This window comes from Nannobrachium achirus (genome assembly GCF_963921795.1).
Source record: "Nannobrachium achirus genome assembly, chromosome: 4".
In the NCBI taxonomy this organism is placed as follows: Eukaryota; Metazoa; Chordata; class Actinopteri; order Myctophiformes; family Myctophidae; genus Nannobrachium; species Nannobrachium achirus.
In genome coordinates this window covers 39,137,291-39,151,134 of record NC_137813.1, presented here as the reverse complement: position 1 = coordinate 39,151,134, position 13,844 = coordinate 39,137,291, and the positions used below count along the sequence as shown (strand labels likewise).

The 13,844-nt window shown below is 39.3% G+C and overlaps 1 protein-coding gene across 1 annotated transcript in view; it reads left to right on the top strand.

The window, feature by feature from the left end:
* Positions 1–5,713: 5,713 nt before the first annotated feature.
* Positions 5,714–13,844, top strand: part of LOC308282894 (plexin domain-containing protein 1-like) — a gene marked incomplete at both ends in the record, with an annotated part of 15,948 nt that continues 7,817 nt past the window's right edge. Inside the window, one exon of the mRNA XM_080723283.1 lies at positions 5,714–5,792. Within this exon, the coding sequence (XP_080579409.1) occupies positions 5,714–5,792 (79 nt within the window). The remainder of the gene's footprint in view (positions 5,793–13,844) is intronic.

Sequence of the window (13,844 nt, the reverse complement as noted above, 5' to 3'; positions counted from 1 at the left end):
TGTAGAATTATGTGAAGGATGTAATTTGCTGCAAATTAGCTGACTTAATTTAATTGACCACGTTTAAAACACTATTTAAAACATTTAAAATAAAAATCCTCTCTCTCACACTTCTGCCAGTGTGCCAGTGATCACCGTCCCCTGTGCCAATGTTGGCAGTGGCACCCGTGCCTAAGGTTGCCTACCCCTGATCTAGACTATAGAAGAGTTATATCAATTGCGATGAAATCGGATCAATCAGCTAAAACAATTCAGTTGGGGACAATATGCATAGACCCAAATGACGCCCCTGAGTGGCAACAACCGTGCCAGCTGTAGGCACTAGGCAGGAGGTCTGGCAAGGAACCCACAAGAGTGAGACTGCTGAGTCAAACAGCAGCAGAAAGGAAAGCACAGTGAAAAAAACACGTCTCAATCAACCTGCAATCACGGCCAGAGAGACTTTCATTACAGTGTGACTTTACAGCCATACTAAGCAATCAGAGACACATGCTTCCTAGTACAGATCATAACCACCCAAGGAAAGTTTGAAAACATGACCAATGATTAAACAAACCTCCCATATCTGCTGGGTGAAATACAACAATGTGCAAACACAGCAGCAAGATTTGTGAGCTGCTGTGATAGGAGATGGATATCAAATGGAACCCAACCACCTTAAAGACTATTAACCATTGTATATAGTACTATATACCTGCCTGCACACATAACCTTGATACATGAAAACTCCTTTCACTTGTACATATTTAGTTCTGATTGTATCATATTGTATTGTGTAGCCTACACTTTGGCAATGTAAACGTATGTTTTCTCATGCCAGCATTGGGGCACAGCATTGTGTGAACTGTAAACAGAACTATATGTCACATTTATTTTGTTCTTACATACATGTTATTATATACAAGACATAAAACTTTTTTAAACAAATAGCAGCAATGCTTTGCAGTCCTTTGGAGCGAATAAAATGTATTTTTTTCTCAAAACAACTAGAGGAAAAAAAATGCCTCAGTATTAAAATATGTTTAAAGGTAGCTGCTCTGTTAACTAGAGGTCACTTAGTCCACTAAGCAGTATCACTGCTCTCTTAGTAGGTAGGCTATAATATCATATGCCTCCACTCCTACAGGCCTATATATATATGTGTGTGTGTGTGTGTGTGTGTGTGTGGGTGGGTGGGTGGGTGTGCGTGGTCTCCTGTTGCAGTTTTATACCTCGGGCTTAGCATAACACGGTTGGAACAAATAACTATTGTTGTAATATTACCATCCTAGTAGTAATATGTACACTTCAACTTCACTAACTCTAAACTCAAAAAAGAAAATAGGGGGCATCCGGATTTGAACCGGGGACCTCTTGATCTGCAGTCAAATGCTCTACCACTGAGCGATACCCCCGTGATGCAAAGCGTCGTTGATAAGCAAATATCAACATAAAACAAATGTATAAATGGTCTGTTCATGTTGACATTTTCGGTTAATTCGGTAATTCAGCTAAATAGCCCACATACACTTTCGGATTTTAAATGCCATGCGGTTAGCTTTTGTCCACCGCCACGATCCAATACTGAAAACAATGACAACATTGCTTGCCGTCCTTTGACCACTTGAGGGAGACAAACCTCCATAAACCAGCGGACAGGAATCTCTCTCTTCAGTAAGCAGCAGATTAAGTTCAATTCGCCAAGGCCAAAATGATTTGTTAATAAACTAATCCTAATAATAAAGTAAAGTAAATACATTGCGATATTGAAAGAAATGGCGTCGAACGCGTAAGTACAAATTACAAGGATATGTTGTGATTTATTTATTTTGTCTGATGGGGTTTTATGTTGTTCTGCACGATAGGCTACAATGTCTTGAGAAATCCTACCTGAATATCGCACACAAAATAGGTTTGCTTTGTGTAAAATGTAAAATCATCGTCTCCCAATTGTCATTGCGAGGTGAGGACTTTTATATTGTTATAGCCTGGAGACTTTAATTTGCACTGTCTAGCCTACATGCCAGTCCTGTTCTGACTCAGTGTTGCTGACAGTAGCATCTTGAATAAGGGAGGGTCTTTCATTTGGCGTATTCTGTGTTTCATGTTGTCAATTATGTAATGTAGGGTCTGTATTATATTTGCACAATATTATATTGTGTAAATAAGCCGTAAAACTTACTAGGATCTCCTTTTAGTTGACCTTGTGCCAGTGATTTGTACTGTCATGAAACTGTACCTTTTCCTATGCAAACTTCTAATAAATTCTTCAATCAATCAATCAATCAATCAATCAATCAATCAATCAATCAATCAATCAACTAGGCCTATATTATTATTTATTTAACAGATTTTTTATTTAACTTAGGTCTAAATATGTCACCCCCAAAATGTTTGGGGGTGACATATGTTTACAGATTATAGTAGAAATATGATTTACCAAAAGTGTTATATGTGAGTCTAGCCTATAGGGGCGGCCAAGCTTCTAGTGGTTTAAATTGGCAGAATTTGCAGTTACTGTAGATCAGTGGTTTTCAACCCCTTTCGTATATCAAGGACCATTATTGTCTCCACCAGCCGAAGGCTGAGGGAGAGTATGTTTTCCCCTCCGTCCGTCCGTCCGTCCGTCCGTGCGTCCGTGCGTGCGTGCGTCCGTCCGTGCGTCCTCGCAGTTTGTGAACAGCTAATCTCAGTCACCGTTGGCCCGATCGCTGCCAAACTGAGCACACACACTCCCTGGATGCCAATCTAGAACCTCTGCCCCACATTTTTCAAATCAGCCTCATGGTGGCGCTATAACAGGCCGATTTGTGTGGCCTGGTTGTTACCAGCTAATCTCCGGCGCTGTTGGCCCGATCGCTGCCAAACTGAGCACACACACTCCCTGGATGCTAATTCAGAACCTCTGCCCCACATTTTTTAAATCAGCCTCATGGTGGCGCTATAACAGGCCGATTTGTGTGGCCTGGTGGAGACCTGTGCTCGGAAGAGCACTGCTTCTAGTTTATTCTGCATTTGAGCCACGGACCACCATTTGCTCAGATTCAGCCTCTTAGACCCAAGAAGAATATTTTGTCCACAATTGTTGTATTGATGTGGTAGCAGGAGATAACAGGCATGTTGATCAAAATAACAATTCTTCTACACTCTCTATTCTCTATTTATGTTGACCTCTTGTAAATTAAGTAATGCAGATGTTTTAGCAATAATTTAACTATTGTTTCATTTTACATTCTCAAGAGTTAAATATCCATTTATTGGTTACCGACTCTCCATGATTTAGCTGGGGACCACCTGGAAGTAAGGACCACGCGTGGTACCACTGGTTGAGAACCACTGCTGTAGATAGATCTCATAGAGCTAGGCCCACAGTCCAACAGGTTATTTTTCTAGATTTTCACTCGTAAACTAAAACAGTTTAGAAGCTGGACATAGGAACCTCTTGATCTGCAGCGAAATGCTCTAACAATACTCCCATATTTGAATAGAAGAGGTGGAAAGTAGGCCTACAAAAAAAAAACAGTTTTGCTACTGTCCAATTTGTTAATCTATTACCTCTTAAAATGACCTCAGGAACACAGTAACACTGAATTACTGTAATTAAGCCTTACTACACTGTAGGAGGAGAACAGTTAAAACAATAACAAATACAATAGAAAGATGAGGACTGCATTGATAATACTGCTACTCGTCTGTGTTGAATTAGCCATCGTTCCCTATCTGCCTGTCCACATGTTATATGATCACCACCTCGTAGAGACTGCAAATCCTACTGAGACGATTAAAAAGAAAGCAGACATGCAAGGAACTACAATAAACACAACATGACACACTGAAGTGTGATGTTTATTGCCACAGTCACGCTAGTGGTACAATAAAAACTTTGTTGAATGAAAACAGCCATGCGTTAATGCACTGTTTTCAGAGAACAGAGTAGACATTGGTCTTGTTGGCTGCAAAGCACAGTGGAAGTGTGACAGGTTAGGGTATGCGCTGTGAGGGTGAATATGATAGAGCTGTCTGTATGTGACAGAAAATGGTTGGATTGGGTAGACAGTGGACACTGTTTCTGTAAAGAAGGGGTCCCCAAATTGTTTAATACAAAATCAAATCAAACATGTCTGAACTGAAATGTATGTCCACTGACAAGATGGCACAGAGGAGACTCTTTGTGTCCCCTACTGGATACATGAGGGTCTTTTAGTCAGTGTATATTCTTATCATCACATTATTGGCTTAGGAATGTGACAAAAACAAAGAAATATCCATGAATTCAAGGGGGGTGCGTAATTGATTGGATCACAACCATATAGTTGAATATAAACCTTAATTTGACTTAATTTAAATCTTAATTAATCTGTTTTGACACTTCTACATTAACATAGCTGAAATATAATAATGAGGTAACTGGTGTGACTATCTTCTGACAGTTCTTAATTGTTACAGCCATGACATTATGGCATTGAGTCGTCTGTCGTTTTGATGGAATCGATTGGAAATTATTTCGAACTTGAAGATCCCTAGCCAAAGCATAATTAGCTAGTTTTAAAATAGCATTAACATGAACATGTCTGGAAAATTGTATACCTGCTACTGTGGGCATTGTCAGCTATATTTATAGGATAGGGTACTGATAAGATTACCAGCTGTGTATCCAATAAAGGCTTGAAAGAATCTTGTGTTTGTGGTAAAAGCAGGGAAGAAGAGATAAAACCAGTGGTTTAGAGAAGCAATGGAGTAAACCACAATACTTGTAAAGCTACTTTTTATCCGTATTTCTTTTATATGCCCTGGGAAATAAGCTGTACTAAAAAGGCAGCTTCGTTTCACGCAACGCTCAAAATGCAGTTGTATTTAAAATAGATGTAATGTTTTGACGGAAATGCTTATGGATTACAGCATCACGTTCACAGATGTTGCAACTATTGCCAGAAAGATTTATGTCTAGCGTGTGTTGCACATGTCTGTAGCATTCTTCAATAGTGTGTGTGTGTGTGTGTGTGTGTGTGTGTGTGTGTGTGTGTGTGTGTGTGTGTGTGTGTGTGTGTGTGTGTGTACACGTGCGTGCGTGCGTGTGTTGATTTTTGTGACAGTTAGTGAAGTAACTTGGCCCCAAGATTTTCTCTGTCCTTGCAGCTATTTCTGTGCCTAGCCAGGGGGAGGCACCGTGTAGCCTAAATTGAGGCTTGTGTTTCTAGAGCTGTCCCTCAGGATGAGGAGAGAGATGTATTGTGATTCGAGAGAATTTCACCAGTATCCAGGAGAGAGAGAGAGAGAGAGAGAGAGAGAGAGAGAGAGAGAGAGAGAGAGAGAGAGAGAGAGAGAGAGATTCAGATTGATTTATCTAGGCTAAACAAACAAGATATCCTGATAACCAGCACTATGCATTGAAGTCAAAAGATGAAACACTCTTCTCAGCTGCAATGCCTCAACAGTTGATCCCTGTGCCTTTGTAATCGTCATGGCAACGGAAGAACATCACTGAGGAGGAGAGAGAGGGTGTAGACAGAGAGAGAGCAAGAGAGAAAGAGTGAGAGAGAGAAAGGAGAGAGGAGAGGGTGTGGAGAGAGATTTTTTGGGGGTTGAGAGGAGTGAACAGCAGGGTGAAAGTGGGACTTGCATAAACTTTTTGTATAGAGCAGAGAGAATAGAGAGAAAAGACAAGGATTAGATTTTTTTTGTTTTATTTTGTTGTCTTTTTTTTCTTTCTTTCTTTTTACTACTGTAACTTAACATGTGTGTCCGTTTGGTGATGCTGTTTTTCTGTCTCTCCCAAACAGAGTTGGGAAGAGTGTGGGCTCGACTGCAAACAGGTAAGGTTTTAATTACTCCCACCCTTACTCTTGGTGTCAAGTTCATATTTCCTTTCTCATATCTCATGTCAATTTACATTTTAGGCATTTAGCATTTAGACGCTCTTATCTAGAGCAGTGGTTCTCAACCTTTTCAGGCAATGACCCCCAAAATCATCATATTTTAACTGGGGACCCTCATATTCTAACTGGGGACCCCCCCCCCCCCCCCCCCATACTAAGAGTTGAGGCATTACATTTTGTATCACAATTGTTCTATTGTGAAAATAGCAGATCTACATGCTCACAACGCCTCGCAACGCGAAGCGTTGTGAGCATGTAGATCGTCTATTTGGCCAATGTTTAATTTAGTCATTTTAGAGGTATTAAAAAGTCCTTAAATGGGGTGCCTGGTGGCCTAGTGGACCAGGTGCATACCATATAGGTATTGCCATTTCGGCATCAATGCCTGTCGGCGTTGCCGGTTCGATTCCTGATCCAGGCGACCTTTGCCGCATGTCACTCCCTGTCTCTCCCCCATTTCCTGTCAGTCTACTCTACTGTCCTATCCAATAAAGGCAAAAAGCCCAAAAACAAATCTTAAAAAAAAAAAAAAAAGTCCTTAAATTGTCACTTTAGAAAAGTGCATATAACCTCTCTATACACTTAAAGGAGCTATAGTCAACTTTTTCATTGTAGGGCCGACACTTTGTTTACATTCTAGTCTATAGACTAGAATGTAAACAAAGTGTCGGTCTGACAATGGCCAAAATGATTATTTTATCATTATCTTATGCTTTTTGTGGTCATTTTTGAATAGAAACACATATATGAAGCTTATTGTTTTATAAAATATTTTCGAAAAAATATTTTTATTTTAGCATCCGTTTTTCAAGAAAAAGTTGACTATAGCTCCTTTAAACTTTATGTTGGTTTGTTTACTGTTGAGTGAGAAAACAATGTTGCACATTACGTTGATCATCTGGGGACACCCCAAAAACTATTTGGGGACCCCCCTGGGGATCCCGACCCACAGGTTGAGAACCACTGATCTAGAGCACCTTTCAAAGTGCAAGATTGAAGTAAATGGCATGAACCCTAGTCAGTATACGACACAGTAAATGGTCAAGTAAATAGAGTACAAAGAAAACAATTTAACTGGGATATCAGGTAAACATCAAACCGAACATCTGTCTAAACAACATGCTATTCTTAGCATTTGTGGATCAACAAACAGTCACTCCTCATTGCTTTTATCTTCCCAAACTTAGCTTTACTTGTTCCTCAAGACCTCATTCCATTCTCAGTGCATCTCTTGCAGTAGATCAATAAGTTGGTGCACTTGAGCACCAACTTGTGTAACCTGTGTAAGAACACTTTTAATTTCCCCCCTATTTCTCCTAGTACACCTTCTATTTTACCCTGAGAAGAAAATTAAAACATTTGCATGGACATAAACTGAACGAAGAGTTGCGAAGATAGGTGCTATCTGTCCTGAAACAGACCAAACAATTAATATTCCTATTGACATTATTGACTTTTGCTGCTATAGTTACCATAAACCACAAGGCATGAGCCGTAATCATTATGGACAGGCAAGTGAGCAGGTCCTCTTGTTTTTTTGTTTTGCTTTGTTCCCCACCAAAAAAGGGTGACCCAGTTTATAATAAAGTCAAGTGCACTATAAAACGACGTATTCCACAAACATGCAAGTGACTCTAAACAGTAAACCACAAACAGCCATTTTAAAATTAGATTCCAACTTTAGTTTTCTCCGTACCTCCCTGCTAGTCTTGAGCCTAGAACAATCAGGCAGCTTGTAAACAGAATTGTTATTCCATTTCATTCCATTGTAAATGGAATTGCATTTTGTCATTCGGGGAGAAAACAAGAAAAACATATTTATGAATGGTGCAGTGAAGTGTTTGTCATTTGTATGAACCGTTAAGTCTGAAACAATGTTATTCACTTTTGTGTCCTGAATATAGTGCCCGGTCTAAGGAAGTAGACTGCTCACCGCTTATGTAGTTCTCTCGTGTCTCTCATTGTCTCTCCATTAATCACACCCCTGTTGTAGTGGTCCCGCTTTTAAATCATTACTCTTCGCAAGTATGTGTTTTTTATTATTTTATTTTAAGTATTGTTTATAATTAAGGAACTATATTTTGGCAAATAAACGCCAGACATGTATTTTGTAATATTGCATATTAACTAGATTATTCACCTTATTTCGATCATTTTCAAAACAGAATGAAAAAACAAGAGTTTTTCATCATTTTAATAGAGAATTTGTTTACAGAAGGAAATGTGCTGCAGTCTGTAAAACTCATAAAACAAAACATGACAAAGTACTGGCCATTCATGTCACTGTAGGCTATGCACTACGGTACATGACCTGTGCTTGTTTCATTGTGGGTTCAAGCAAGACTATTGACCTGGGGTAGGTTGCATGTCTTTCCTTGAGTTTCTCTCTATGTGTAGTCCAGCAAAGAAAGAGCGACTGCCTTTGGAGAGCCATTTGTAGCATCTAAACCAGATTATAAAAACACTGAGACCTGTGGTGGAAATGAATTGTGTACTGGCTGATGACCTCAGTGTTGGCTCCTAGTTCTGTTGAGAAGTTTGCTTAACAAATAGCTTGTATTCAATCCAGAATTCTTTTGGGCTAAGTCTGAATTGGATGGAAAAGGGCAAATGAATCTGAGACACTTCTACAATATCAGATCTTACATCAGTTGTTTTTGTCAGTTGATCTTGATCTATGGACTGTATCTTATTTACTCAAAGTCATGTGCAATTTCATGGATATTATACAGCCTCATGAAGTGTTTTGGAAAAATATAGCGGCAAGTAAGAATACTGAAGTGCACAACTTTTAACAATTCCCTTTGCTAAGATATGAGTGACTTATTTTTGGGAAGGTGCTGCATAGTGCTATACTGTAATTTGGAATGTCAATCCTATAGGAATTGTCTTGGCCTAGACCATAGCACTTTATATCACTTTAATATCTTATCGGACAGTGAAACACAGATATAATCTCCTTTACCTCATCTATGCACCGATTAAGTTTCACAATAACAGAAGAAATGTGAGGTAATTAGTCTTTAAATTCAACTTTTCTCTCTTGCGTTTACCTTGTTTGTTTTCTTTGGAAATGTCACTCACTATTAGTGCAGTGCCACTCTGGCAGACATTATGTTTTGCTATGTTTTTAAGTTTTTCATCTGTATTTTGAGACTTCTTTCAAATGTTATACACCCATGGTGACTGCTACTAGTATGATAGCAATGTCTTTGACAGCCAAGTACGTCATAATATAAATCATATTAACATGTCAAAGAAGATGGAAAATCTTAATCATTACCGGTATATCATATTTATGAAGACATTGCAAAGACAGTAGGCCTACAGTGTAGATAGAAAGGCTGATGAAGATATTGAGTATAGATTGAATTTGGGATATTTTACCATTAAAAATATAAACCCTTCCATTAATTTCCACCACAAACTAAGGTAGATCACTTTGTGTATTTCCATTTACTGACCTACAATCAAGGTACATTTATTTGTAAACATTAATTCAGTGGTTCTCAAAGTGGATTCCAGGGACTCCATTAGGGGGGTCTAAATTGACCCATACAAGTCTGTAACTCTGACAGTGTACAAATGAAACCAAATGAACACTAACGGGTTCATTTGGTTTCATTTGTACACTGTCAGAGTTAAGGGGAGACCCTGAAAATCTGAAATTCAAAAGTTTGAGAAACACTGCCTAAATAGGTGGATGGATTGGATATGTAATGTGCATGCCATGGCATGATGAAGCTGTGCCAGGTTGTGCAGTCTCTCTGGAGGAAAGGGTGTAGCCTCTCACCCCCGCGCTGTGCTGACCACTCACAGAAAAAAAACATGTAATGGCTGGGTACCGCTTCCTCAAGGAACTGGACAGAAATCAGCTTTTCTTCACAATGCCAGCCTAGCTGCTCTTTTGTTGTTTATATTTAGGAGAACATCTTTTTCTTATTAGATGTCCGAGTCTGACCAAATTGAATTTACTTTTCTAACTACTGATCATCCTTAGGCTGTAAGGATGATCTTTGTCTTTGTTTGTTCACTTTTATACTCTGAAACAGTCATAGTAGCCTATAATTTATGGCTGACCTGGCTTATCCAGTCTTATGTTATTCTTTTCACGTGTTGGAATTTCTAACTTCATTTCACAATAAATGTGGCGCTAATTCAAACATATGGCTTTTCCGCACACACATACTGTACAGTTACTAATTAATCAACTTTATCACTGCATTTCATGCTGATGCTGTGGGGGAGTTAGCTAGGTTACAGTTTCAGGATAGCAGATACTGTATGACGTATGGGATTGATATCACATTGAGAACATGCAGGCAGAGATCTTGGTTGAAAACAGAACCTCCAACGCAAGCCACAAGCTGTATTAGTGTTTTTTCAGTGAGGACAAGATGTGAATATACATCTTGGCATGTACAAAGGCATGTTTATCAGTTATTATGACTTAGTGTAACATGTTTTAAATCAGATTTTTGCCTCAAAACAGACAAGGACCCCCAGGCCTGAACCCCATGTTTTCTGCCATACACCACTCAAAACACAAACGGGCACAGTCATTTCTCATTCTCCACTCTTTTGAAGGAGTTTGGGATTTTCTTTTATAGTTTGCAAACAGGGAAAAACATATTAGGAATTGATAGCTGGATCATGTTGATTTCACACTGATATTTTGAAGGCTCTTAACAGAATCTGTTTGAGTTTGCCCACATACTTTTTAAAATGTCTTGGGTCTTGTGCATCAAATCAGCCCCATATTTCTTTGTTTAAAACAATTTAAACAGGGGAAATCAATTGACTGTGGTCCTGTTTAGAAAAGCAGATGGCTTATGTTAATATTGCACAATGATCAGAAATGAAGCTCTGAAGGGGATACACACTGAAGATGAGAGGCAAGGATTGTCAGCAAATGAACAGATGCTTGAATTTCAGTACAGTAGGAGGTCTGGGTATTAGTATACTGTAGACCGTAGGAGACCTGAGATGTCAGCGCACACAAGCTTGCTGGTGACAGAGATGCACAAATGGGTAACTAAAGACCTATGCAGCGGATTCTGCCAATGCTCTATGTGAGCGGAGCAGTGTATTGCCATTCATGGATTTCCGCCAATAAATAAATAAATAACAGTTCCCATTGAAAAGCATTGGCAGGATCTGCCGCATAGGCAGAATCAAAGTTCAGTGTGACTGCACCCTCGAACTGAAAAGAGAGTAATATTATTTTGTCAGATGTACCGATCAGTATCGATCAGTCTTACTCTTACATTGTTGACAGACTGAACATTATACAAACTATGTATTTCCTTTTTTTTTTTTTTTTACATTTGTAGTTAGGCCCTTCCATGAACTACATTTTACATCTCAAAATAAACATGTCACTGGCACCTCATGTCCCAGTCTTAGTGTAGAGGGGATGGCTGCCTCTATCAAAACAGCTGAAGCAATCTGACTCTCTTTGGTGATGTGCCATTAAACTTAATGTACAATATATGCACCCCTGCCGTTATAAACCTTATTGTGATAATGTACTACTAGGTTTGGAACTTTGACATCTGTGCAGCATGTACCGTACTATTCAGGATCTACTTTAAGATGTTCAGGGTTTCATTTAGCTAATTTTATCCAGAAATGGTATTCCAGGAGAAAAAGGCATTTCAGATTCTCTTTTAGGTCTCTAAACTGATGTCTACGTCCACTGCACATCCATAACAAAACTTAACAAGCTCAAACTGACACACATGGATTTGAAACACTGTTCAAATATACACTGTATATCAAACAATGTAGAGTCATCAAACATGTATTAAGTTGGATGTGGTCAATGTATTTTGGCAGAGTCCAGTCAGAGTTCACTAGTTTGACGACACTGTGCAGCTTTGATTATTGCGGAAGCCGTAGATATATTTTGGTATTGTCTGAAAGGCTAGCACTTGAATGTTTAAAACAGTCCTCACCACCCGATGTCCCACAGGCTGTACTCTGAGGGTTTGGCACACATGTGGCTATGTCCTGCATTCCCCTCCCAGGAGGACCATGCAGGCATCAAACCTACACCACCCAACATTCCACTGACTTAAGTGGACCTATAACAGTGTATATGCAGTGTACCAGTAAAACAAGTACAAAAATACATGTTAAATGTGTTGAATAGAATTTATATGATCAGCTTTATGTGAAATGCCATTCTTCCGGCATGCAGTAAAGAATGTTGTTTTCTTGCAATCTTTCCAATATGGAAAAGTTAGTTTAACTCCTGTTTATACGAGGAATTCCATCAGAAAACAAAAGCTCCATTCCCATAGTACAAATAATTCTCCAATGTTCACCTTGTTTTGACTGATTGAATACTTTATTAGAAGTTTGAATAGGAAAAGGTACAGGACAGTTCACTGATACAGGGTCAAATAAAAGGAGGATAAACACTGCAAGAAAGCTTTTGGGCTTGTTTAAATTGGGGTCCCTTTAACCTCTAGTCTAGTGCAGATGCCAACTTGATTTCCCTCTGAGGAGCAGTAGGATTCGGTGCAGTGTCATTGTTCCAACTACCGTTTGGCCTACGTGGGGTTTGGTGGTAAAGTTACGTGTGTAGGAATAGTGAGCTATCCAAATGGTAGTAATTTCAATGTTCAAAATCTGTATGTCGAGGATCAACACAGGTGTTCTGATTGCCGTAGAACATTAGTTCTATGCCAATCAGACAATTGAAACACCCGTGTTGGTCTTCAACATGGACGGTGTAGGCCTACAAATGAAATCCATGAATTACTTACTTGACCCATTTATTTTCTATTTAATTCCTGCAACAGCGTTCGAATGCATGCGACAGGTGGGCAGCAAACTGGTCAACTTTGGTGTGAGCTTGTAGAACGGCCATTTTCAAATGGTCGAAATGTATTTTCAAATGGGCTGAAGTGTTTACAAAAGTAGCATTGTGCAGAATGTCCCATTTCGTTTTCAAATGTATACAAAATATTTTGAATAGCAGCTCAGCAAGCTGCGAGCTTGTAGATTGGCCATTTTTAAATGGTCAAAATGTGTTTTCAAATGGGCTGAAGTATTTAGTATGTTTGTCACATTAATCGAAATCTACAAATTAACTAGTAGGGCCCAACTAAAGTTTTTAAATAAATGTAGTAGCCTAGAAGTAGCCTACAATATTTGCCTCTGAGTAGAAATAAAAGCATTAGAAAGTACCTCAAAATTGTACAGTACTTGAGTAAATGTAGCCTACTAGTTACTTAACACCACTGCACAGCTAACAGCTAGCTGCAACAGCTGAGCTCTAACACACAACTCGTAATGGATAAATGCAATTGAAATGTTTGAGCGTGGGCTTTCTGACTGGATCATAGAGAAGACCAGTCAATTTACCCTGCTCAGTTTAATCTGCTCAATGCAACAATCCCGTACAAAACACCCGGACAGAGACAAACTCTTCGCGGCAGCCAAGCTGACCACGCCATTCACGGTATTTCTAACGAGAAAATTGAGCGCCCGGGGTGATTCTCCACGCTTTTTTTTGTTTGCAAAAACCCGGTTGCCATTCGAAAAGCTCCTGTAGTTTACTGAAAAGCGAGAGGTAAAAACGGTAAACGTTAAAAGTACAGGAACCAGACCGCATTTAGGGTTAGAATAAACACCCCGTTCAGCCGTGCCCGTGAGCGAGGCTCCAGAGTTTTTAAAGGCTAGTGGCATGACGTCATCACGTCCACACCCCCTCCCGTAATATTTCTAAAAGGGCTGCAAAATCACTTCATCAAGCGCAACTTAATATGCAAACATGATGACAAGGAGATTTTGTGAGAATGTGCTGCTACATGATCTGGCTTTAATTTGGATGTGTTTGTGGTTTTTATTATCCAGTTATCCAATCCAATAATAGGCTAATTCATTCATCCTAAGGTCATAGCATGGGTGTGTTTGTTTTTGATTATCGATAATCAGAAAAGGGCTGTGCCTTCCCTTTTCACAAAAACATAAATGCAC